A 26,056-nucleotide genomic window follows, 5' to 3' on the forward strand; every position below is an offset into this window, starting at 1 on the left:
ACAAAAACTGCTACAGCATTTTAAAAAATGCATCAATCGAAATGGTGATATTATGCAAAAATAGAAAAATGTTAAAGCTTTAAAACTATGTGCAAGTTGTTGTATCTTTATTTTTTAAAAAAAATTGAAGACATTACCTTTGGGAGCACACTTGCAAATAACCGAATGTGCAATGTTAAAGATTTTCCCTCTACGCTTCCTTTTAGATGTGTACACTTAACAACATGAAACAAACTTCTCAATTGTGATTATGCCTAAATAATTTCCCACAGTAGATGTTTCAGTCAGAAACAAACCACAACCACTTCAAGTGGCAGATACATCAAAACTGAAGGTAGCCCAAAAATTCAGTGGTAACAACTTCTGCCATTAGTACACTCAAGTAAGACAGTTCCAATACTGGGCTCCTGAGATACACAAGATCTAGGAAGAATAATTACAGATTATGTAAGAATTCATAATGAAATAGCACATGAAACTTTTGCATCTGATACCAATATTATGAAATTATTCCTTGCATTATTACACTATGTTTCCCCTTAACAAAAATGTTCTATAATCACATTAATTGCATAATAGCAAATACATTCCACTCCGCTGCCAGGCCCAAACATCTATGCACTGCTGTGTCACCTTCTGAACGGACAGAGAGAGAATGATTTTGGATTGGCATATTCTGTTCCAGGTAGATAATGAGAAGCTCGCTCTCTCCATGAGAAAGCGTTGTTATAGACTACCTCTCTTTCTCCCGGTTCCTACATTGAAACACTTTCTCGCCAGTAAACCTACCAATCAGATTCAACCCGAAACCAGCACTGAACTCTGCCTGACTCGGTTCACTCCTCCATCCAACTGTGATCTATCTCTACTGCCCCCAAATCACCCAGTTAACATTCCCGAATTTCTTAACGTAAAAACCTTGCCTCTCCATCATTTCCCAAATCCCTCAATTTGCAACCTAACCTTATGTCTGCAGAAAGAACCACAATCCACCACCTAAAATCTGACCCTGACCTTATAATCCTATCTGCCGACAAACATTTTGAACCACAGGGTTTACCTGGCAGATTGACTTTGCCAGCTGTCAGATTCATCCACCTACAAAAACTCCCACTGTGATCCCATTCTAGAAATCCAACAGGATCTCCAGTCTCTCCTCAAATACTTACGTCCATCCAGAATGTCTTGCCTAGGCCTCTCTCTCTCCCCACCCTTACCTTCTACATATTTCCTTAAAACCATAAAACCAACCACCCAGGACACCCCAAGGTGGCCAGTTACTGTGGCCCCACTGAGAGAGAATCTCTGCTCTCGTAGACCAACGCTTTCAGCCTATTACCCACAACCTACCCTCCTATATAAAAGACACAAATCACTTCCTCCAACAACTCTCCACAGTTTTTGTTCCTTTATGACAAGGTGCCCCACTCGTCACTATTAATGCTACCTCTCGTTATACTAACATCCGTAATACCCGTCGTTTTGCCGCTATTGAACACTAGCCTCCCCAACACCCGATGGGTTCCAAGCCCACAACCTCCTGCCTGATCACCACGATCAACTATATCCTCACCCACAATTGCTTCACCTTTGAAGGCATCACCTAAAAACAAATATGCGGTACGTCAATGGGCACGTGCATGGCAACACCCTATGCCAACCTGTTCATGGATCATCTAGATTTTTTTTAAATTTGTGGTAAGATCCTATGGGACCAAATTGCTGAGTTCATCGGGTGGACCATCTAGAGAAATCCTTCGCAGCCACCCAGAATCCGTAACCCCTTACCTGGTTCTGATTCATTCACGACATCTTCGTGATCTGGACGAAGGTGAGGACAACCTATCCCCATTCCTCCAGAACCTCATACACATAAAGGCTGGCTAAATCAGTACCTCTGCCCTTACCAAACCTGCCAACCACCAGCAATACCTCCACTTCAGAAGCTGCCACGCATTCCATAACATCCCTTCCATACAATCCAGTCATCTGTGACCATCACACCTGTAGCGAAGAGAAGACCCTCTCCAAATTTACCAAGGTTGGTTGGTTGTATGAGTAAAGGGAGCAAACTACTAGTTCATCAGCTCCTTTTTACTCAAGCTGACAAGTCTACATGACTGTAGATCACAGATAGCCTACCTCACAAAACCCAGGGGAAGAAAATCCTAAGGTATACAAAAAGTCAACAAAGCTGAGATAAGAAACAAAAAGAAGAAAGGGAGACAAGAGGAAAAAAGGCAGGCATGCTGATCCAACTAGGGAACAACTGGAAGCCCCCCAAAAGCAATGTGCAATGACGGGACATACATTCCTCACTCCTGCCACTTACCAGCAGTACTCCACTCAGGAATTGCCTTGGAAAGACTAGCAACATGGACAGGGCATAAGAAGCACAGAGAGCAGGGCAGCTAGGTTGAGACAGTCCAGGAAAATGTGCACCACCGTCAAACGAAAACCACAATGACAGCGGGGTGGGTCCTTGCCACAGAGGAGATGACCAAGATTCAGACAAGTATGGTCCATGTAGAATCGGCAAAGGGCAGTACAGTCCTTGTGAGAGGCCTGCATGGAGGATCTCCACAGATTTGTAGTCTCCTTTATCACCTTAGTTTGTTAAGTGAAGTCGGAGTGAGCCATTCCGTATTCCAGATTCCTAAAACTTTACAACATAATACTGATCAGAGGTGTGTTTCTGGAATTCTAATCTCAATAGTCAGTTTAGTGGTAGACAGTATGGCCAGGATATCAAGGTCTGAGCAAAGGTCACTGAGCATCCACATTGTTTGAGGGCATACAGGGGATCCTGAATAGCAATGACCAAAGAATGGCGAGGGTAACATTGGTTGAGAGTTTAGAAACTGCTCAAGGAGACACAGCAGATGAGAAAGACCCACTAGTGCAGGAACGGATATGCTCAAGAGTATGAGAGATGGCTGCCATCTCCGCAGTGAACACTACAACCATCCAGCAAGGAGCCCAGTTCAGTATGTACCGTTGCAAGTATAAGCAAAGCCCAAGTGACTAGCAACCATAAAGCCATCAAAATAGACTACTTCTGAACCCCAGGATGCGCCAAGGGTGGAGAAAAAGTGGTGGCAGAGAGTCTCTAAAGGGACAGAGTCTTTCGGACCTTGTGATAGGTCTAGATGAAGCTGTAGCCGAGGCATGCGACACAGAGGTGTAAATGAGTGGGGCCAGAGAAGAGATGGCAGAGGAAGATGGATTTTCATGTTTGGAAAGAGGAGATGGTAGTTTATATGCTTAGGGGAGCTGTGAACAAGGGTAGCATAGCTGACAACCTGATGTTGGCACTAGATCTGCAATGGATCAACGAGTAAGCTGTTCACTCAAGGAAATTTTTAGACTGAAGTAAGCTAATAGGTATACCTCCTTAAAGGAAGTCAGTCTAACTAAGGCTTCACCTTCCGAGGATGTAATGTTTCCAAGTAGAGAAGGAATTAGCGTATTTCATCAAAATATAAGAGGTATTAGAGATAAAGTTAGTGAATTGCTTATAGATGTTGATTCTGAAATTACTGGTATATCAGAGCACTACTCAAACAATTTGACAATTCAGAGGCTTCCTTTACCAGGATACAGATTAGCTGGCTGTTTCTCAAGGCGTTCCTTGCAGGGTGAGGGAGTGGCTATGTACATAAAAAACAGTATTCCATTTGAGTCCACAGACGTATCACGACACTGCACTGAACAGATATTTGAATGTTGTTTGGATTCCGTAGAAATGTTGGAACACATTAAGGCAATACTGACCCTACAACTTATCTTAGAAAATAGATTAAGGAAAGGCAAACCTGTGTTGTGCACAGGGAGTTGAATTTAGTGAAACTAAACATCTACTTGTTGTTGTTTGTACGTCTCCTATCTCCGATTTCAGGCCATTTCTGCTCAAACTAGAGAGAGTGCTTGATTCACTTTGTTAGAAGTACCAGAAATTAGTTATATGTGGTGACTTCAATATTAATTTTGTATATGATGGTGCAAGGAAAAGGATGTTGATAGATCTCCTAAATTCATATGATCTGATGCCGACTGAGTTTTTTCCAACTAACAAGGGAACCTCCCCATCGCACCCCCCTCAGATTTAGTTATATGTTGGCACAGTGGATAGCCCTTGAAAAACTGAACACAGATCAATTGAGAAAACAGGAAGAAGTTGTGTGGAACTGTGAAAAAATAAGCAAAATATACAAACTGAGTAGTTCAAGGGAAGATAGGCAACATTAAGGAGGATAGGAACGCAGGAGCGCCGTGGTCTCGTGGTAACGCGAGCAACTGCGGAACAAAAGGTCCTAGGTTCAAATCTTCCATCGAGTGAAAAGTTTAATTTCAGTTTATGTGACAAACTCTTATGTTTTCATCACTTTTTTGGGAGTGATTATCACATCCACAAGAAAACCTAAATCGTGCAAGGTAGAAGAATCTTTTTACCCATTCGCCAAGTGTACAAGTTAGGTGGGTCGACAATATATTCCTGTCATGTGACGCACATGCCGTCACCAGTGTCGTATAGAATATATCAGATGTGTTTTCCTGTGGAGGAATCGGTTGACCTATGACCTTGCGACAAATGTTTTCTGTTCCCATTGGAGAGGCACGTCCTTTCGTCTACTAATCGCACGGTTTTGCGATGCGGTCGCAAAACACAGACACTAAACTTATTACAGTGAACAGATATGTCAATGAACGAACGGACAGATAATAACTATGCAAAAATAAAGGAAGTAAAATTTTCAGTCGAGGGAAGACTTGAACCAAGGACCTCTCGCTCTCCAGCTGCTCACGCTACCACGGGACCACGGCGCTCCTAATCTCACATAGTCCATTATGGTGCTTATTTAACCCATTGACTACTTAGTTTGTATATTTTGCTTATTTTTTCACAGTTCCACACAACTTCTTCCTGTTTTCTCAACTGATCTGTGTTCAGTTTTTCAAGGCCTATCCACTGTGCCAACTTATAACTAAATCTGAGGGGGGTGCGATGGGGAGGTTCCCTTGTAAGGTGCAGGGAAACAGTAGCACAGCCAGAGACAATATTTTTATTCATTCTTCATTACTAGATGGGCATTCTGTTAGTAAAAGTGTGAATGGCCTTTCAGATCATGATGCACAAATTTTAACACTAAAAGGCTTTTGAAATCAAAGCAATGACATATTTAATTACAAACTATGTATGCCCCGGGAGTAGACAACATTCCATTAGAACTACTGATAGCCTTGGGAGAGCCAGCTCTGACAAAACTCTACGATCTGATGGGCAAGATGTATGAGACAGGCGAAATACCCTCAGACTTCAAGAAAAATATGATCATTCCAATCCCAAAGAAAGCAGGTGTTGACAGATGTGAAAATTACCGAACTATCAGTTTAATAAGCCACGACTGCAAAATACTAACACGAATTCTTTACAGACCAACGGAAAAACTGGTAGAAGCCGACCTCGGGGAAGATCAGTTTGGATTCCGTAGAAATGTTGGAACATGTAAGGCAATACTGACCCTATGACATATCTTAGAAAATAGATTAAGGAAAGGCAAACTTATGTTTCTAGCATTTGTAGACTTAGAGAAAGCTTTTGACAATGTTGACTGGCATACTCTCTTTCAAATTCTGAAGGTGTCAGGGGTAAAATATAGGGAGCGAAAGGCTATTTACAATTTGTACAGAAACCAGATGGCAGTTATAAGAGTTGAGGGGCATGAAAGGGAAGCAAAGGTTGGGAAGGGAGTGAGACAGGGTTGTAGCCTATCCCCAATGTTATTCAATCTGTATATTGAGCAAGCAGTAAAGGAATCAAAAGAAAAATTCAGAGTAGGAATTAAAATCCATGGAGAAGAAATAAAAACTTTGAGGTTCGACAATGATATTGTAATTCCGTCAGAGACAGCAAAGTATCTGGCAAGGTGTATACGCGGACAAGGAAAATAAATTCCCGGATTTTTTCCAGATCTCCCGGTTAACAATACATTTTCTCCCAGATGAAAATACACTTTTTCTGTGTTAAGTGACAGTATACTTTCCATCGAAACTATAAAACTTATCAATCCTTTGAAGGGATGTAGAATTTCTCGACACTTTAGAAAATGAAACTCAGGGGGAAAAAAGTATAAATTCGAGTTCCACCAACAGGAAAAGTTAATGGTTTAAGTTACTATATATAGTGTTGCTATAAGAAAAGAATAGCTTTCGCATATAATATTTGTTTCTAAGATTAGTAAGTTACAAGAGAAGCAGCTTTTACATATAATGTTGATCTGTTTAGCAGATGTTACACTTTAAGATATGTCATGCAAACACGCCAGTAAAATTTTACATACCGACATAAATCTCTCATCTTCTGGGCTCGAAATTCTTCTAAATGGCTCGTCATCAAAGAGGTGATTTTTAAATGAGAGCAAACGTTCTGTGATTTTGGAAATTCGTCGTACATTCTCACACATAGTTCATCTTGCGTAAAAGGAAATTTACTTTGAAAATAACGCTTTTCGAACCACAATTTGCAATATTTTCCTGCGACCTGTTAGAACGAGATTCATTTCAGCAGTTGCCATAGAGCGCCAGACAAGAGGCGTCACCGCGATTGCGCAGCTACGGTGACGTAGGAAGCCCATATGTTCGTAAGTGTGAAACATTAAAAGGTCTTTCTTACATTATGTCATAAGAAACAAGACATCAGAGGATACTACAAGAGCGTCGGAATTTCGTGAACCGTACTAAACTGCATAGTTCGCCTTAAAGCGCACATTCGTATGTTCAGATTCCCAATGGCGTACGCCTCGAGCTGATATTAAGCTTTTCGATATGGTTTTTCGGACGTAAAGTTTCTTGGAATACCAGTACTGTACTGTACTATCTCATGTTTCGTTCTTTATTATGGCATATTGCCACATGTGCTAGAAGATGAAAATGTGCACTTGAAATGCAGCGAACAGTTGAAACTAGCCAATAGTGTGGAATTAAACACTCCGTTTCAAATAAATTTACTGCTTCAGCAGGAAAGCTTAATAAAAGCCAGATTTCTTTATCAAACTGACAAAAATATCTTTATTGTTCAGCAAGGCGATTAATGCCACTGCTCTGCTCACCAGAAAATTAAAAAACGACTTTTCAACAGTAAGTTCATTTTGTAACGCACATCTGTCTACAGAGTCTGATGCATAAAACATATATCCTCGAGGAAATGTAAGGCACGTTATTTTGAACTTAGTGTGCTGAAGTGCGGTGCCATGCCTCTTCAACAACATTCTGATACCACTCGTCACTGTATTTTGCTTCACTGTATTTCGCTCTGTGGAACTCAAATGTGTATGTTTTGTAATGGATGCCATCAAACTATTTCAGAACAGTGGAAATTAAAATGTCCTGTAGTGCCTCTCCTGCTCTCAGTCGGCCAGTTTGACATCCTGCCCTTCTAAAAAATAATAAAGAATCGCAATTAATACTGGATGGGATTATTTGTAACCAAGAGAACAAGAACTCTTCACAAAATCTGGACTCTTTATTGCCTATTAGCTAATAACTTGCTCTTCTGTGTGACAAAATTAAGTATAGGGTACCTAAAACCAGTACAGACAAGAGACAGGCAAGACAGTACTCATTTCTTCAATCCTTAGGTCCTAGCGATTTTTCTCTCTAATCTTGCTGCAGGTTTAAATGGCGTGCTTTGCTTTCTGTGAAAGAATTATTACCTCATCAAAGTTCATCAAACTTTTTGCTACATGAAAAATTGAAATGTCATCGTTTAATAATGAAAAACCTGTTAATACAAATAGCATTCAAGACTGGTGTGGTTTCTCGATCTGTTTATGTCTATTTTGTCACTGTGTGCTGGATAAAACAAAATAGGCCTTTCCAATATTGCAGCAATTGTAACACACATCAAAAAGCGAGATTGTTTAGGCAATAATGATCATTTTTATAGTACGACAATATAATTCACGAAGTACCAATACGAAATACTTATCTGGCCTACTACAATCAAAAAGCTTTGTTAGGAAATAGTTTCACATTTCGTTCATACGCTCCAGTTTCTCATGCACGAGACCGGAAAGTAGTAGAACGAAATTTTTGAATAAATTTGGAATTGTCATATTCTTCCATAATTTGTGTGATGTCCCCGTTTCTTCTCCTTCCTCGTTCTAACAATCTTGCCAACACTAATTCTGTAACTATTCCTACCACTGTCAAAACTCATTCTCCGGTTAACTTTACTAACCCTGCCATAATCACCGGTTTAGTTATCCAGCGATTATTCTCCGGTTAGGCGTTATTACATGTTCGTACAATGCGTTTTCCGCACTACTCCCAGAATGGAAGTTAAGCGGCTGCTATCCGGGGACGACAACTGGCCCTTTCTAGTGTAGCGATCTGGCCAAAAATTTTCTGTCAGAATTTCACTTTCACACCGAGAAGATAATACATAATCTTTCTTAACTGTTATTCCTGTTAGTTGTTTATTTCCACTCTGGTAGTATGAAGCTATGGATTTCGCTAGTAATTATAACAGCACTGAACATTTGCAAACTGAATCAACCACATAAAAAAGTAGCAGTTGGCATTCACCGGTTCGGCTTTATTCCGCTCAGCTCGTATAGCCTCGTCTCATTCTGTCTGCAGGAAAGTCAATTTCTAGATGTGACGAGGATTCCCCTGGTAGAGACATCACGTACATTATGCATGCATTCAAAAATCAACTTATAATTCATTCAGAAATCAACTTAGAATGTGTTCAAAAACGTCCAAAAACCAGCACGGGTGCATTTCAAAATCATATGAACAATCGATAGACCGACGTGCGCTGGATGCTAGGTGCTTTGTGAAACAACGTTTTTTCCCTCTGGAATATAGATTTGTCCCCTCCCCCCAAAACCGCCACTCGGTTCTGATGGCCCGGTTTGAAGCCCCTCCGTCCAACACTAGATGCGAGCCTGCTGCGTACGTGTTATCTGGCAGCTTGGGCATGCTAGTAAAATTTTTACAGGTAGCCCATGTGGCTGGTTGCTGCTTACACAGCAATCAGCCACACTTCTGTAGCCAGAGGCGAGAGAAGGTATTACTCATACGCGACTCAACTGCACGTGGGCATGAGCCCGCTCATAGCTGCTTGAATGAATCTAATGTAAACAGTTGTGACGTCACGCTCATCGGAGGCTATTTGTTGTTATGAAGCTTTGCATAGTCTTCCTAAGGCCTTTGACACATTTTGCTGTTGGCAGATGCTTGTACGTGCACTGTGTTATTTTATATGGCGCATTTCCTTTGCAATGTAAGTTTTATTTTTTATTCCCCCCCCCCCCCCCCCCTCTCGTTCATGTTTTAATGCTGCAGTATTATTTTGCAGTAGCGCGATACAGTAATATCCTTTGTTAGAGTATCGGTTCTTACCAGTCAAAATTACAAAAATTTAACTGAAAACTAAAACAACAAAAAATTCCCGGAATACTAAAATATTCCCTGGTTTTTCCCGGTTTTCTCCTGGATGAAAAAATTCCCGGGTTTTTCCCGGATCTCCGGGGGCATATACACCCTGCCTGGAAGAGCAGCTGAACGGAATGGACAGTGTCTTGATAGGAGGATATAAGATGAACATCAACAAAAGCAAAACGAGGATAATGGAATGTAGTCGAATTAAATCGGGTGATGCTGAGGGTATTAGATTAGAAAATGAGACGCTTAAAGTAGTAAATGAGTTTTTCTATTTGGGGAGCAAAATAACTGCTGATGGTCGAAGTAGAGAGGATATAAAATGTAGACTTTCAATGGCAAGGAAACCGTTTCTGAAGGAGAGAAATTTGTTTACATCCAGTATAGATTTAAGCATCAGGAAGTCTTTTCTGGGAGTATTTGTATGGAGTGTGGCCATGTATGGAAGTGAAATGTGGACGATAAATAGTTTGGACAAGAAGAGAAGCAGCTTTCGAAGTGTGGTGCTACAGAAAAATGCTGAAGATTAGATGGGTAGATCACATAACTAATGAGGAGGTATTGAATAGAATTAGTGAGAAGAGAAATTTGTGGCACACCTTGACTAGAAGAAGGGATCGGTTGGTAGGACATGTTCTAGACATCAAGGGATCACCAATTTAGTACTGGAGGGCAGCATGGAGGGTAAAAATCGTAGAAGGAGACCAAGAGATGAATACACTAAGCGGATTCAGAAGGATGGGTTGCAGTAGGTACTGGGAGATGAAGAAGCTAGCACAGGATGGAGTAGCATGGAGAGCAAAATCAAACCAGTCTCTGGACTGAAGACAATAACAACAACAACAACAACAACAACAACAACATGTAGGAAAGGTAATCCAACAGCAATAGAGAGTGTTTTAAACCTTGTCAAGGAACAAGAAAGGCAGGATGTTTATAGTGCCGATAACATAGATGATAAATACAATGCTTTCCTTAACACATTTCTCAAGCTCTTTGAGAGTTGCTTTCCATTAGAACATTCTTAACGTGGTACTAGCAGCTATAGGCAGCCTGGGTGGCTGACTAGTAGGATAAGGATATCTTGTAGAACAAAGCAGGAATTATATCAAAATGTTATAAGTAATCACAATCAATCTACAGTAGCCCATTACAAACAGTATTGTAAGGTGCTTAAAAACGTTATTAGGAAGGCAAAGAGTATGTGGTATGCAAATAGAATAGCTAAGTCACAGGATAAAATTAAAACCATATGGTCAGTTGTGAAGGAAGTGTGTGGTCAGCAGCCCAAGGTCAACAATATAAAGTCAGTTTGCAGTAAAAATATTTCTGTTACTGATAAATCAGATATATGTACAGTATTTAACAACCATTTTCTGAGCATTGCTGGTGAATTAAATAAAAATTTAGTTTCTACAGGAAATCATATAACTTTCTTGGCAAATGCCTTTCCGAGATTGATATCTGAAACACTCCTCTGTGATACAGACAAGAGGGAGATTGAGTCAATAGTTAAATCACTGAAGACTAAGGACTCTCATGGTTACGATGGAGTGTCTAGCAGAATATTAAAGTACTGTGCTGTACATGTTAGCCCTGTATTTAGCCATGTTTGTAATTTTTCCTTTAGGAATGGTCAGTTTCCTAAGTGATTAAAGAACTCAGTAGTAAAGCCGCTCTATAAAAAGGGAGAAAGGGATAATGTAGATAATTTTAGACCTATTTCTATGCCATCAGTGTTTGCAAAAGTTATTGAAGAGGCTGTGTATGTAAGGATAATTGATGATTTTATATCACACAATTTGTTATCAAACGTACAGTTCGGCTTTAGAAGTCATTTAACAACTGAAAATGCTATATTCTCTTTTCTCTGTGAGGTACTGGATGGGCTAAACAAAAGGTTTCAAACGCTAGGCGTATTTTTTATTTAATTAAGGCATTTGATTGTGTTGATCACAAAATACTGCTCCAGAAGTTGGACCATTACGGAATACGGCGAGTAGCTCACAATTGGTTCACCTCTTACTTTAGCAACAGGCAGCAAAAGGTCACAATGTTGATAGCGGCTGTGATGTGGGGTCTGACTGAGGTACTGTCAAGTGTGTGTGTGTGTGTGTGTGTGTGTGTGTGTGTGTGTGTGTGTGTGGAGGGGGGAGGGGGGGGGGGGCAGGGATCGGTGTTGGGACCACTCCTGTTCCTTATTTATATAAATTATGGTTAACTCCAAAATATTTCTGTTTGCTGATGACACTAGCTTGGTAGTAAAGGATGCTGTGTGCAACATTAGCTCAGTTTCAAATAATAAAGTATATGTCCTAAGTCCATGGCTTGTAGAAAATAAACTAGCACTAAATCACAGTAAGACTCAGTTTCTACAGTTTCTAACACACAATTCAACAAAAGCTGACGTTTTAATTTCACAGAACAGGCATATGATTAGTGAAACTGAACAGTTCAAATTTCTAGGTGTTCAGAAAGCCCATGTCCAGGATCTTGTTCAAAGACTTAATACTGACATTTTTACTATTCGAATGGTATCAGAAGTGACTGATCATTCAACACGAAAATTAGTCTACTTTGCTTCATTCACTTATGTCGTATGGTATTATATTTTGGGGTAACTCTCCCCATGCTAAAAGGATATTTTTGGCTCGGAAACGGGCGGTTCAGGCAATAAGTGGTGTAAGTTCGCGAACCTCTTGTCGACCCCTGTTCACGAGTCCGGGTATTTTAACATTGGCCTCTCAATATATATATTCCTTACTGTCATTTCTTGTTAACAATATTAGCTTATTCCCAAGAATAAGCAGCTTTCACTCAGTTAAAACTCGGCAGAAATCAAACCTGCATTTGGATCAGACTTCCTTAACTCTTGTGCAAAAAGGTGTGCAGTATACTGCTGCATTCATTTTCAATAAGCTACCACTCGAATTCAAAAATATTAGCAGTAATCCCACACTTTCAAATCAAAACTGGAGAGATTCCTCATGGGTCACTCCTCTTATTCTGTCGAGGAGTTCCTTGAAAAATTAAGCTGATTCTTATTGTACTGTTGATTGCGTTTACTTAAACTTATAGACTGACTTTTTTTTGGTTTCATAAACATTTATTTTTATCTGTTATCACTTTTATAATTTCATGTACTGACACATTCCATAACCTTGAAGATTTGCTCCTCAATTTGGTCCTACAGAACTTGAAGTGTAAATAAATAAAAGTTCAAAAGGCTCCTGTCGCAAATTGAACCTTGCAGTGGTGTACCAGATCCAGTATCTGCAATGCTTACAGCGATACCGAACCATAATCAAGATGGTATTGTATCATGGCTTTGTAAATTTGAGGAAGGGAAGTGCAACCCCAACTGGTGTTAGAAGTGTTAAGGTGCATTCAGCACATTGAGTAGTTGATCATCGAGGTAAAGTTCTGGTTGTGGGTGAATGGTACGACGTTGACAGAGGTGCATGACTCGAGTCTTGGCAGCTGAAAACCAAAATCCATGGATGAGGGCCCATGCCTGCAACTTTGGTATGGCACCTTGATGTTGACATTCAGTTACACCCACACTAGAGGAGCAATAGTAGAGGCCAAAGTCATCAGCATACAAGCAGGGTGATACTGAGGATCCCACAGCTGCTGCTATACCATTGATGGCTACCAGAAAGAGAGGAACACTCACTACACAGCCCTGTGGGACCCCGTTCTCTCTTGGATATGAGGGGCGAGGGGTGGAGGGGGGGGGGGGTGTCCGTGGGAAGCACCGACTCAGACCCAGAACATAGGGTGCAACAGGAAGTTTTAAATAAAAATCGGGAGCAGATCCCACAGACTCCACTCATGTAAGGTAGCAAGGATGTGATGTAACAATGTAGTGTCATAAGCCTTTTGCAGGTCGAAGAAGACAGCTATAAGGTGTTGATGTCGAGGAAAAAACTGTACAGATGGCAAACTAGGTAAACCAGATTATCAGTAGTGGAATGGCCTTGGCAAATGCCACCATAGGATGCAGCCAGAAGAACCCGAGACTCAAGGAGCCTACAAAGCTGCCAGCTCACCATGCGTTCAACGAACATACAGAGAACATGGGTGAGACTTATTGGGCGGTAACTGTTCATGTCTAGAGGGTGCTTACCTGGTTTCAGTACTGGGACAATGATGCTTTCTCGTCATTGGAATGGGAACTTGCCCCTGCTTCAGGTGCGGTTAAAGGTGGCAAGGACATGACGTTGACAATCTACTTATAGGTGCTTGATCATTTGGGTTATAGATGTAGTCTGGCCCTTTGGCTGTATCAGGGCAGTGGGCTAGGACACTGACGAATTCCCACTTGCTGAATGGAGCATTACATGGCTCCAGATGGCGTATCATCAAAGATAATTGTTTTCACTCCCCCCACTGTTTTAGGGTATATAAGGCTGGTTGATGATTCTGAAATGATGAGGGTCAAGCACAATGTAGAGCAAAATGTTTGGCGATTGAGTCTGGGTCAAAGTAGACAGTGCAATTCTTCCAGGAATCAGCAGACACATCTGATTTTCACCCAAACCTGCGAATGGGAGGTACATGGTCCAATGGTTAAAACATACCATTCCTGACATTCTTGTTCCGGTCATTTTATTAGGTGCTGGGTCTGGGCATGGAGCCATTTACAGACAATGAGGTGCTCCACTGATGGGTGCCACTTATGGTGCTGTAGAGCCCACCTGCACTTGTAATGGCCTCTGTGATTTCAAATGGCCACCAAGATAATGTCTTCTGTCGGTACAAGCCCAAAGAACAGGAATCGCCAAATTAGCTGCTGAAATAATAACAGCAGTTGCATTTTGGATTTCCTCATTGATATCTCCATGCAGCGGGGAGCCAAGAGTGACAGCAGAGGTGAAAGCACCCCAGTCAACACTGCTGAGAGCCCATCTGGCTACGCGTCCTTCGGAGTGATGCTGAGGGTGGGACAGGAAGATGGGGAAGTGGTCACTACCATACAAGTCGTCATAGGTTCTCCAGTTCGTGGATGGGGGAAGACAAGAGCTGCAAATGGAATGGTCAATGACTGAGAAAGTTCCGTGTGCCACACTGAAATGTGTGGGGATACCAATACACAAGAGGCAAAGATCAAGTTGTGCCATTAAGTTTTTGAGATCTCGACCAAGACCAGTGAGCACTGTTCCACCCCAAAAAGGGGCTCTCAAATGGCTCTGAGCACAATGGGACTTAACATCTGAGGTCATCAGTCCCCTAGAACTTAGAACTACTTAAACCTAACTAACCTAAGGACATCACACACATCCATGCCTGAGGCAGGATTCAAACCTGCGACCGTAGCGGTCGCGCGGTTCCAGACTGAAGCGCCTTTAACCGCGTGGCCACACTGGCCGGCCCCAAAAAGGGTTATGGGTATCGAAATCACCCATGATTAGGTAAGATGAGGGGAGCTGAGAAGCCAATGCAAACAAAATGTTCTGAGACAAGTAACCGTTGGAAGGGTGGTAAAAATGGCAGATGGTAATATCCTCCGATTCCCTTAGCCGTACAGCCACAGCCTCCAAAGGTGAATTAACAGGCACAGTTCACTATATAGTGTGTCCAGAAGATAAGAGCAATCTCTGCCAAACACCCTGCCAAAGGTACGACAATTATTATAATATCCCAGGTATCCACAAAGGCTAGAATCCACATTGCTGGAAACAATGTCTCCTGAAGGGCAAATCAGAAGGCAGGAAAGTGTTACACGTCATAGCTCAACCAGGTAGTGGAAAAAACTGCTATAATTCCACCGAAGAATAATGCTATCAATGTATTGTGAGGCCATGAAGGGACCAATGAGGCAGGTTATGCCCTAGGGTTATCTGCTGACACGTGGGGTTATAGCATGAATACACAAAGGTTCCTGGTTCAGTTGTGTGGTATGAACTGGGGCCTCAGGGGCCGCCGGAATCTCCGCGTCAGCCACAGGGGCTGTAGAGACAGGTTATGCCCTAGGAGCACCTCTCTTGTCGTGTCCTGAAATGAGGAGTCTCTACCTACTATCCTCCCCACCCCTCCCACACTGATATTCTGCTGCCCACTGAACCAACACAATATCCTTGTGCATTCCTCTCCACTCTTACTCCCAACCCCATGCCTCTTGTCTTCTATCCCTGTAACAGACCAAGGTGCAAGATCTTGTCCCCCACGTCCTCCCACTACCACCTACTCCAGTCTGGTCACAAGCATCACCTATCTCATCAAAGGCAGATCTACCCGCGTAACCAGTCATGATCTAAAAGCTAAGCTGTAAACACTATGCTGTGTCCTATGTGGGCATGACAATCAACAAGCTGTCTGTCCACATGAATGGCCACTGACAAACTGTGGCCAAGAGACAGCTGGACTACCCAGTTGTTGAGTGCACTCCCCAACACAATCTTCTTCACTCAGGTTGCAATCATGAACATGAAAAAAAATTCTCGGATTTTTCCTGGACTTCCCAGTTAAAAATACACTTTTTCCTGGGTGAAAATACACTTTGTCTCGGGCAAAAATAGACTTTTTCACGGGTGAGAATACACTTTTACAGTGAATAAGTGACAATATACTTTCCCTCGGCACTGTGAAACTTACCAATTCTTTGAATGGTAAAGATTTTATACACCGGCATAGAACTTTCTGCCACTTTACAAAATGGAACCCATCAAAAAACATCTTTTGGAAAGATCTTTGATGCGTAGCAATATGTACACTACATATTTTCATATTACAGAAATATAAATACGAATTCCACAAATACAGCACGGTTGCTACCGAAGCATTTAAAGCAAGACTGCGATACACTTCTGTTCGCCATCATGTCACCTGCTCTCGCCAGCCAATGACAGCAGATATTCAGAGCACAGGATATGATGTAATCAGCCAATCACTGTTAAGTAGCGCAAACACACAAATATCAGACACGAAGTGGCCAGTGAAATAGAGAGGAAAAAGCACCAAACTTGACCCATGGCACTTAATGTATAACCACAGTTCCAACTCATCTCTAGTCAAGGAAAAGTTTTGTCCAATGGATAGTACCACTAGAAGGCTGACGCGAGACCCGCTGGCTATCTTTATGGTTGGACACTCTGCAAAGTACAAACCTGCACCCCAAAGAGGAAATCACAAAAGGGTAGCAAATACTGTATAGTACATGGAGAGCACTGAATAGATTAAGAACAGGTGTCGCAAAATGCAAAGTGAATATGGTTCAATGAGGCCACTCTGAAGATGATGTGTGTGTGTGTGTGTGTGTGTGTGTGTGTGTGTGTGTGTGTGTGTGTGTGTAAAAACACAGACAATGGGACATTTGCTCATGAGCCCACAGATGGAGTTCGTTTGCACAGCGGAAGATGTATTTTTGTGCAGTGACAAGGTCATTAAAGCTGCAGAGTTCTGAAAGAAAACAATTTAGATGTTCCTTCCAGGACATGTAAAGTAAAGTAAGTACACAAACAGGAAAAGTTAATGGTTTAAATTAATACACATGCAGTATAGTTACAACAAAAACCTAAGCTTTCACATATAATGGTGGTCATCATCATAATCCCCCCCCCCCCCCCCACCCGAGAGTTTGGTTAAGCAGGATTCTAAGAGCACATCTTAAATTGCAGCAGCTCAATATTTCTGACAAGAAAAATTATATATTTCACTCGTATGCACCGAGCGTCTCGTAGGTTACCTGGCTTTATCAATGTACCGTTCAGCACTTTGACTTTTCCATTAAAAAGGCAATTACGTGCTAAAATTGCTCAAAAACTCACTAAGCATTTTTTTCTGAAGGATAATTATATATTTTGCCATCTTTTTTGCATAATTTGTAATCTATGAAAGTACTAAAATAAATACAAAAAACTAACCTAGAAGCTTGGCCTTTTTTTAGCATGTTACCCCTTTTAGATATATCAAACACAAATGACCTAGTAAAATTTTAAATAAGGGCATCAATGGATTGTCTTCTGGGCCCAAAATTTTTCTAAGTGGCTGGCCCTCAAAGTGTTACATTTTGAATGAGATTCAGGCACTCCGTGATTTAAGAAATTCATCGCAGATTCTCACAAGTAACATAATTCACTTTGCATAAAAGGAAATTTACTTTGAAAATAATGCTTCTCAAATCACCATTCACAATGCTTTCCCATGACCATGACATCATGCTCATTGAAAACTGATTGTTGTTGCAAAGTACTGCATAGTCTTTGTCCTAAAGCCTTTGGCACATTTCGCTGTCGATACACGGTTATGTGGGCACCACGTTTTGTTGCTGTAAATGGCACATTTTCACTGCAACTGAAGTGTTATTTTGGTGTTATTCTCTTGTTTATGTTACACTGCTGCAGTATTATTCTGCAGTAGCGGTCTGAAGCAAAATTCTTAGTTGGAATATCTGTTCTTACCAAAACCACAAAAATTTAACTGAAAACACAAGCAATGAAAAATTCACGAAATTCCAAGTAGTTACTGAGTTTTTTCCTGGCTTTTCCAGTTGTCCCTGGGTGTATACACCCTGTTCAGTTCAATGAAAGCTTCACAGCCTGCACCATCTGGATCATTCCTACCAGCACCAGCTTTTCTGAATTGCCCAAGTGGAAACTATCCCTGCGATATATCACACGTTCCCACAGTCCGGCCTCGCCAGCCAGAGACAGTGGTTGTATGTGTGTGTTAGTTGTGCTTGTGTGAATGTGTGTGTTGTCTAATTAAGAAAAAGGCCTTTTGGCCAAAAGCTCACTTGATTAGCAGTCTTTTTGTTGTGCGTATTGGCAACTCAACATCTCCACTATGTGGCGAGTAACAATTTATCCATTTCACAATATTGGCATTGTTTTATATATAGAGAGATATTTACTTCAAGTTATTGACAGTGATGGGATAGTTAATAAGTCTGCAAACCGAAACAAGGAAAAAGACTTCTGAATATTTTAAAATTTTGTCACTTCAATACAATTTTAATTATTTCTGTACAAATATCCAATTTAATACTTATTACACTAACTCAGCTCTCCAGCTTTCGCAAAACATGAATGAAGCTTATAAAACACCATGTAAAAGCGAAATGTAGGTTTTCAGCCCCTTGAGACACGGTGGACTTTTTTCTGCCACCTTAGTGACTGCCTCAGCTTCCATAGTAGAAAACTTGCACTGCTTTACTGTACCTCAAAATTCGCACTGCTACATACTAGTGAAGCAAGTGCGTGAAATTTTGGCAAAATATAACAAGGAACAATGTTACCAAAACTCGGACTGGATGTGTGTTGGATACTTCAACTGACTTTCTGCCATATCTGTGCACGTGTAAAATTGGTTTAGGAACAGTTTTTTGTTATGAAATATGCTACAGATATTTGAACCGTGTGCATTTATACTCAACTGTTGTAATTAATTATGTTACTTCCTTATAGAAGAATTGGCTTGACAGACTACAGAACGACATGTCCTCGGTGGGAGTTACCACATAAGAGACTCTGAAGACTGTGCAAGGTGAAGCTAATGCACAAATGATTGGATGCTGATTGAAGGGAGTTGAATAGAAGAAAGTATACCCATAGAATTTTAATATTTGACTGAAGATAAAAATGTAATACAGCATAATATATTTTTTCTCTAAAAATAATCACAGAAACAATTCAACATAGCTTTGTGTGGAGACACATAACATCTGGCCTTGAGATGCTTCCCCATTCACTGATTCACCAGTCTAAACATGGCTACACTGCCAATAGTAGGGCAATCCAGTGATTGTTTCTTTCCACTGCATGTGTCTATCTGTGCTATGCTATAGACTATGAAGTACAGTGCACTGTAAATGAACATACTGTAATATCTATAGCTGTAATTGTAACTTTTATAAAGAACATTACTGTAGTAGGTATTAGATGTTCGTGGCTTACCTGAAAAAACTGTTATTTGAAATGGCTTCCTTTCTTTTAGTTTGGTTAACCGGGTAGTAACTGCTGTGTCCTGTTACTAGTGTGTGTGTGTGTGTGAGTGTGCCAAGTGTAGTGTCGTCATGCATGTATACTTAAACCAAATGCCAACTGTGTTAGCATTGCTGGCCACTAGAGACCGCCAGTACGAAACGTGCACACAGCACGGTCTCCACCTCACTAAATACTGTTAACTTGCACCTGTATATGTGTGGAGCAGTGTTGACTCACACTCATTGTGTTCTTTTAGTTCGTACCAGTCATATCAGTGTATTTGTGTATCGTTTATGTAGCACCTGCTGTATAATTCTTCTCTCTTGTTATGTGTGGAGTCACAAGAGGCTTATTTCCGTTACTGTTCAGAGGTTTATGAATAAAGCCGTACTCATGTTACTTGGACTGATTCTGTGTATTACTTGGTTACTACACGATTCGCAATGAGTTTGGAACACTTTCCACACATGCAGTCTTTAAGTGCAGTTTCATCTGGTTTAGCCATTACAGATGTTGTGCTGTAGCCCAGATTGAACAGCTTAATTCAGCAGTGACCACGTGTCAGGTTCTATTAAAAGAGGAGGGTAGAGTTCCGCCGGTCTATCTGTCCATTTTTCCTCCATATGATGATTCGGCCGAGTATTGAGAAGTTGACAAGAAAAGATTTAGGCAGTATTTTTTGGCTTTCAGTGTGATAGATTCAAATTTGTGCAAAGCCTTATTCCTTTCATTGATTCCAACTATGATGTATCAATTACTGTATCAGCTTGCCCCTCTGCAAGATCCAGCAGCTCTTACTTTTGATCAAATGTGCAGTTTATTAATTAAACACCACTGCAAACGAATTAATCTAATAGCTTTGCAAGTTGAATTTTACCGATGCCACAAGAAACCAAATCTGTCACACAGGGTCTGGGCAGCTGAACTTCACAGCCTTTGCCGTAAGTGTCAATTCATTATCGATGCCTACAATGACTATTCACAGTCTCTACAGTGCACAATGCAATTATCTGTTTAGTTCTGGACAAGGAAGTGTGCCAGTAGGATTTACTCTGTGAAAACCCCCGCTAGTAGAAGTTTTGCAAAAAGCACAATCTTTTGAAGTTTCTCAGGTAATGTGTGACCAAACTGAAGCATAGGAAGATGTGGAAGTAGTGTCACAAGATGCACCCACTAGGACGACAGATGGCTTGCATGAGGAAGTGGCAGTGTTGGTGGTAGGCATGCGGGCCCAGCATCGAAAACACCAAGGCCAGCACCAGCAGCTGTGATTGCACTGTGTCAGCATCAGTGTTCCCTGTTCCCATCTTGTCCTTTCTGTTTTGTCCAGCATAAACATTTGCCCTGGCCTCATACTGCGCTACCTGTAATGCTTGTCAGAGGAAAGGCCACACTGCTTCCACGTGTCATTTGCCGAAGATTGCTCAGAAAATGGCCACGGACATTAACTGTGTGACTCCAACGCTTGTGATTTCTCCTAAGTTGTTTATCAAGTTAAGTGTGCTCCAGCTATGGGTCCACACTGGTGCTGCTGTGACGTTATTGAATACTGAAACCTATGTGAGTTTTGGCTCACCACTGTTGACACCGGTCAGCAGAAGTGGTCAGTTAAAACACTGTGCTGTTGGGACAATTGATAGCATATGCCTCTTGCAATTCGTTCCCACACATTTTTGGTGGTTGTTGATGCTGGTGTTAAGAACTTGTTCGGGATGGACACATTTCAGGAATTTGGATTTTCTATCACTGATGCAGTTCACCTTGTGTCCGATCAAGTACCGTATTCTCAATTGGAAACACTGTGTTAGGAGTTTTTGTACTTTTTTTTGGAAGGTATAGGGCATGCTGTGAATTTTCTGCTCATACTTCTTCGAAAGCCACGACTTAACCTTGTTTTTGTCGAGTGTATCCTATTCCTGTCACCCTGAAAGATTAAGTCAAAGCACAACTGGACAGACTTCAATCTCTACAGGTGGTGCAACATGTTACAGCTCGTGAATGGTTGTCCCTGCTGGTTGTATTTCGGAAGCTGTTTGGAAAACTTCACCTCTGTGTACTACTGTCAGCACGTGGTTGACTGCATATACGTGTCCTCTCCCATGCCAGAAAGAACTGTTGGCAAAAATATCGAGTGGCCGGCAATTTCCTAAAATTGATTCTTCTGAAGCGAATCTGCAGATGCCTGTGGACAAAGAGTTCTGGTTTTGAACATTTCTTTTGATCTTTATCAATATTTGCACCTTCCTTTCGGTGTAGCCAGTGCCTCTGCTATTTTCCAACAATTTTTAGAGCAATTGACTACACCTATCCAGGGTTTCATTAGTTACCTGGATGATATTGTTGTCACGGGCTCCTCCATTGCCAATCACTTGAAAAATCTGTGTATTTTGTTTTCTGTCTTACAGTTTGCAGGCTCATGTTCCAAACTTGCAAAATCTCATTTTTCTGAACCTTCCATTTTTTATTTGGGGTTCGAGGTCTAGTGGGATGGGGTTCAACCTATGCCAGGCCATATCTCCGCTGTTAAGTTTATGCCTTGCCCCTCGTCTACGAAGAAGCATTCCTTGTTGCACAAGAACATACCTGTTTGCTGGATCCCGTATTGCGAACACGCTTTCTAAATGTTGAAATCCAAACTACCCTCAGCCCCTTGTTTAGCTACATTCTCTTTGGGTCAGCACACAGTTTTGGCGACTGATGTCTCACAGTACGGTCTTGCCACAGTCCTAGTGCACTGATATGCCATGGCTGTGAATGATCTGTTGCTTTCACCTCTAAATCTCTCACACTGGCCCAGCAGTGTTAATCCCAGGTGGAAAAAAAGAGACTCTTGACATAATCTGCACTCTCCAAAAATTTCATATTTATTGTATGGCTCCAAGTTTCATCTTATTACTGACTGTAGAGCCTTGGGTTCCTTGCTTACCCCTCACACTTCTTTGCCTTACAAGGCAGCAAACCACCTAAAACACTGGGCACTATTCTTGTCTTGCTACAACTACGAAAACTGTTTTTGACCTACACCTAAACATGCCAATCAGACGTCTTGCCCCGCCTTCCTGTGGATCCTGATCCCAATTTTGATCGTGAAGAACTGCTTTGCTTCCATCTTTATACCGTTAGGCTGCTGTTGCTGCCGAGCCAGTTGGTTCTTCCCCAAGTGGTTGGTTTGTTCAACAGGGCTGGTCAGATAAAACGCTGGGTCGGGCTTTGGATGCCCTGCGCAGCTATTTTTCCTTACTGTATCGCCTCTCTGTTTTTGACAGTGTTTTGCTGTTGTTCATGGAAGACCTCTCTCTCAGAGTAGCCATTCCCACAGCATTATGGCATGAGGTTCTATTCCTTTTCCACCAAAGCCATTGGGAAGTTTCATTCACTAAACTGTTAGCTAGGAGGCGTGTTTTGGCCAGGGATTGACGGTGAAACCATTCATTCTGTCGCAACTTGTGAGCAGTTTGCCCAACAATAAGCAGCTCCCAGGGTGTCTCTCTGTCCCCCTGGACTGCCCCGCACCAGTCATGGGTATGCATTCATGTAGACTTTGCGGGTCACTTTTTAAGTTCCTACTGGCTCTTGGTTGTGGATGCATTTTCCTTTTCTTTCCATTCTCTGGCGTGCATTGACATTGGATGAGGTAACATAACATATGCTTTTGAGGGTCGTTTTATAATGAGCGGTTGCCTTGTGCCTTCGCTTCTGATAATGGGCCTCAGTTCATTTCTCACGCATTTCAATTGTTTTGCTACAGTCATAGCATTCATCATGTTATGGCTCCGCCATTCCACCCTCAATCAAATAACCAGGCGGAACGACTAGTGTGTATATTCAAATCCCAAATGAAGAAGTTTGTTGTGGATTCTTCACTGAATGAAGCCTTTCTCCATTTTCTGAGCACCTATCACTTCACGCCTATGGGGGAGCAGAGTGTTGGTTCACAGCTGGCTGCCACGCACACTCCTCTTCCTTCTGCGGCCTGTGCTACATCTTCCGCGGTCAGGCAAGTGTGGACGTAAGGGTTTGGAAACCGGACCAAGTGCATACTGGCCACTCTTGTCCACCGCCAGGGACACCATCTTTGTGATGTCCATACAGTCGATGGGCTGGTGGCACACCTTGACCATCTGCACCCTCGCTCGCCACTGGAAGCTACCAGAAGGTACGGCTTCTGCTGATGCAGCCTGCCCCACCACCCTCTGCCTTGCGTCCATCGTTGCCTGCTTTGGAAGTGTCCCCATCCCATTGGCTGCCTCCTTCATGTGCAAATGTATTAGTGATTTACTTGCCACACATTAATTACTGCAAATCTGCATTAATGTTAGGTTATTACACTCAGAACAATCATTACTGTTATAGCACATCAATCAAGCGCAGTATGTGGCTTACCCATTATCTGTGCATAAATAATAGTAAATGAGACTTGATATGTCCATAAACAGTAGGTTATTGAATATCACACTGCAATTGAAGTGTTTTGGACTGTAAACCAGGTTTGGACTGCATCATTTGAAATTGCCCACTTTCGATAATCACTTTTCAGCAAGATTCAATGGAGGTGTATTAGCACAGGTAAACATGGTAATGTTACAGAATGAGATTTTCAGTCTGCAGCGGAGTGTGCGCTGATATGAAACTTCCTGGCAGATTAAAACTGTGCGCCCGACCGATACTCGAACTCTGACTCGGGCACACAGTTTTAATCTGCCAGGAAGTTTCATGGTAATGTTACAGCCTGAGTAAGTAAAAATAGTTTAAAGCAGAACGATGGCAGTAAATTACCGATATACTTTTTATCAGCTTCCTGTCTTTGTAAATGTACAACTTCATTTGCTCCACATCCCCGTAAGTTCTCCTTCATGATGCAATCTACATGGTGAATGTATGTGTGAAAACTCAGTATTTTATGTATTTCAGGATCTTTAGTTTTGCAACATATTAAAATCTGACCCTGGTAAATGTGAAACTTAAGTTTCTGTCTTCAGAGAACACATTTCCTTTATCTGTTATCTTTAATTAATATTTACAATGGTTACTTTTTATCACTCTTCCAAAATAATATTTTAGTTTTCACCATTAGAACAATGCCAACATTTCACGCAAAATAATAATATACACAATTATACAGCCAACTTTTGACTCACATCACACACGAGGAAACAAATCCTTAGGATACTTAATACTTGTCCTTACTGAACAATATGATTTACATTATGTAGGCACTGAAAATCACTTGCGCAATTCACAATCACTGAAACTTGTGTTGCAAAAAAACTACCAATAATACAAAATGTTGTATTTGAAACATACCTGCTGCGGTCTATAATCTTGTTGGCAACATCAATATTTACAAGATCATCCGTAAGTGCCGACTCTTGCAACTCTGCACACCAAATATCATACTTCTTCTTTTTAATTTCTGGTTTCAGGCGTGTATCAATAGAAGTAGAGCGTTCAGTTTGCATTTTATGTCTTTTTGCACTGAAGCACGGGGAGTCACTGTCTTCACTTCCACTGTCTGAACCATCATCAGCACCATCGTCACTGTTTGCATCGTCCACATGGACACTAGGAGCAGCAGAGTAGCTTACTGGCCTCTCAAGCGGTATGTACTCCACGATCTGTGCAATTACAGGAAATTGCATTATATGAAATCTATTTCTAAAAATTTAGAGCAGCTCATACGCAAGAATTAACAACTGCACAAAAGTATTGTAAACAGTACCTCAAAATTTTCTAAAAGCGACCTTTTGCGATTTAAAAATTTCATTCATCTCTCAATAAATGGAGAAGTACTTTAACTTCTTTAAACACAAGTATTCCAGTTAAAGATTAACCACAACCATTATGAACATCATTAAAAATAAAAATTACTCTGAAGGATTAACCTCCATGACCTGGTAGATGTATTTTATTAACTAAAGCATTTGATACCGCTTCGTCAACTCACAGCCAAACCATCAACTTTCAGCCTAACCCACATCTCAGACTACATTACAGATTAGCCTGTCACCACAACCTACTATCAGTGGTCTAATCTCTTTTGGTATGTGCATGTATGACATCACACACCAAAAGATCATTACATTACAGGATGAAGCTGACACACGTTCACTTTACCCAATTTCTTTCAGTTAATAAAGGATCAGTGACTTATAGGTATGAATTCTTGTGGGCAATTGTGGCATACTCCTTCAATGGTAACATGCTGCTTTTCCAGTCACACACTTTTTATACATAGCAATACTGTAGTATTATGGACACCAAGTATGATGATGCAGAACACAATGGAAACTACTGCATTAAAGACACCACAAAGACACAAAACACATTTACAGGACACCCTCTCTATGATAGTCACTTCATTTGCAAAAACTTCCAGGTGAAAGTAGTCCTCCCCCCCCCCCCCCCCTCCTCCTCCACAGGTCATAGGCCTGCTTTTGATGTGGATGAAGAATAAAGAAGTTAACATTCTACTAATCGGGATGTTAAAATCCTGAATATTAAGGGAAACTGGAGACTCTAAAAAGAAGACTGTGTGCAGGCTTAAGTGAAAGATGGTACGGATTAGTGAAATGAAGTGGAGAGATGCCAGACATTTTTGGTCAGATAACAAAAGATGCTAACACAGAATCAGTGAATAGTGTAGTAGAAGTTGGCAACATTATGAGCAGAGTAATAGCACAGAT

The 26,056-nt window shown here is 41.3% G+C and overlaps 1 protein-coding gene across 1 annotated transcript in view; it reads right to left on the bottom strand.

Annotated features, from left to right (window-relative positions):
• LOC124616116 (phosphorylated adapter RNA export protein) overlaps positions 1–26,056 on the bottom strand; it is a 112,938-nt gene that overhangs the window by 71,488 nt on the left and 15,394 nt on the right. The window contains exon 2 of the mRNA XM_047144380.1: positions 24,678–24,988. Within this exon, the coding sequence (XP_047000336.1) occupies positions 24,678–24,988 (311 nt within the window). The remainder of the gene's footprint in view (positions 1–24,677; positions 24,989–26,056) is intronic.

This window comes from Schistocerca americana, chromosome 5 (assembly GCF_021461395.2).
Source record: "Schistocerca americana isolate TAMUIC-IGC-003095 chromosome 5, iqSchAmer2.1, whole genome shotgun sequence".
Taxonomy (NCBI): domain Eukaryota; kingdom Metazoa; phylum Arthropoda; class Insecta; order Orthoptera; family Acrididae; genus Schistocerca; species Schistocerca americana.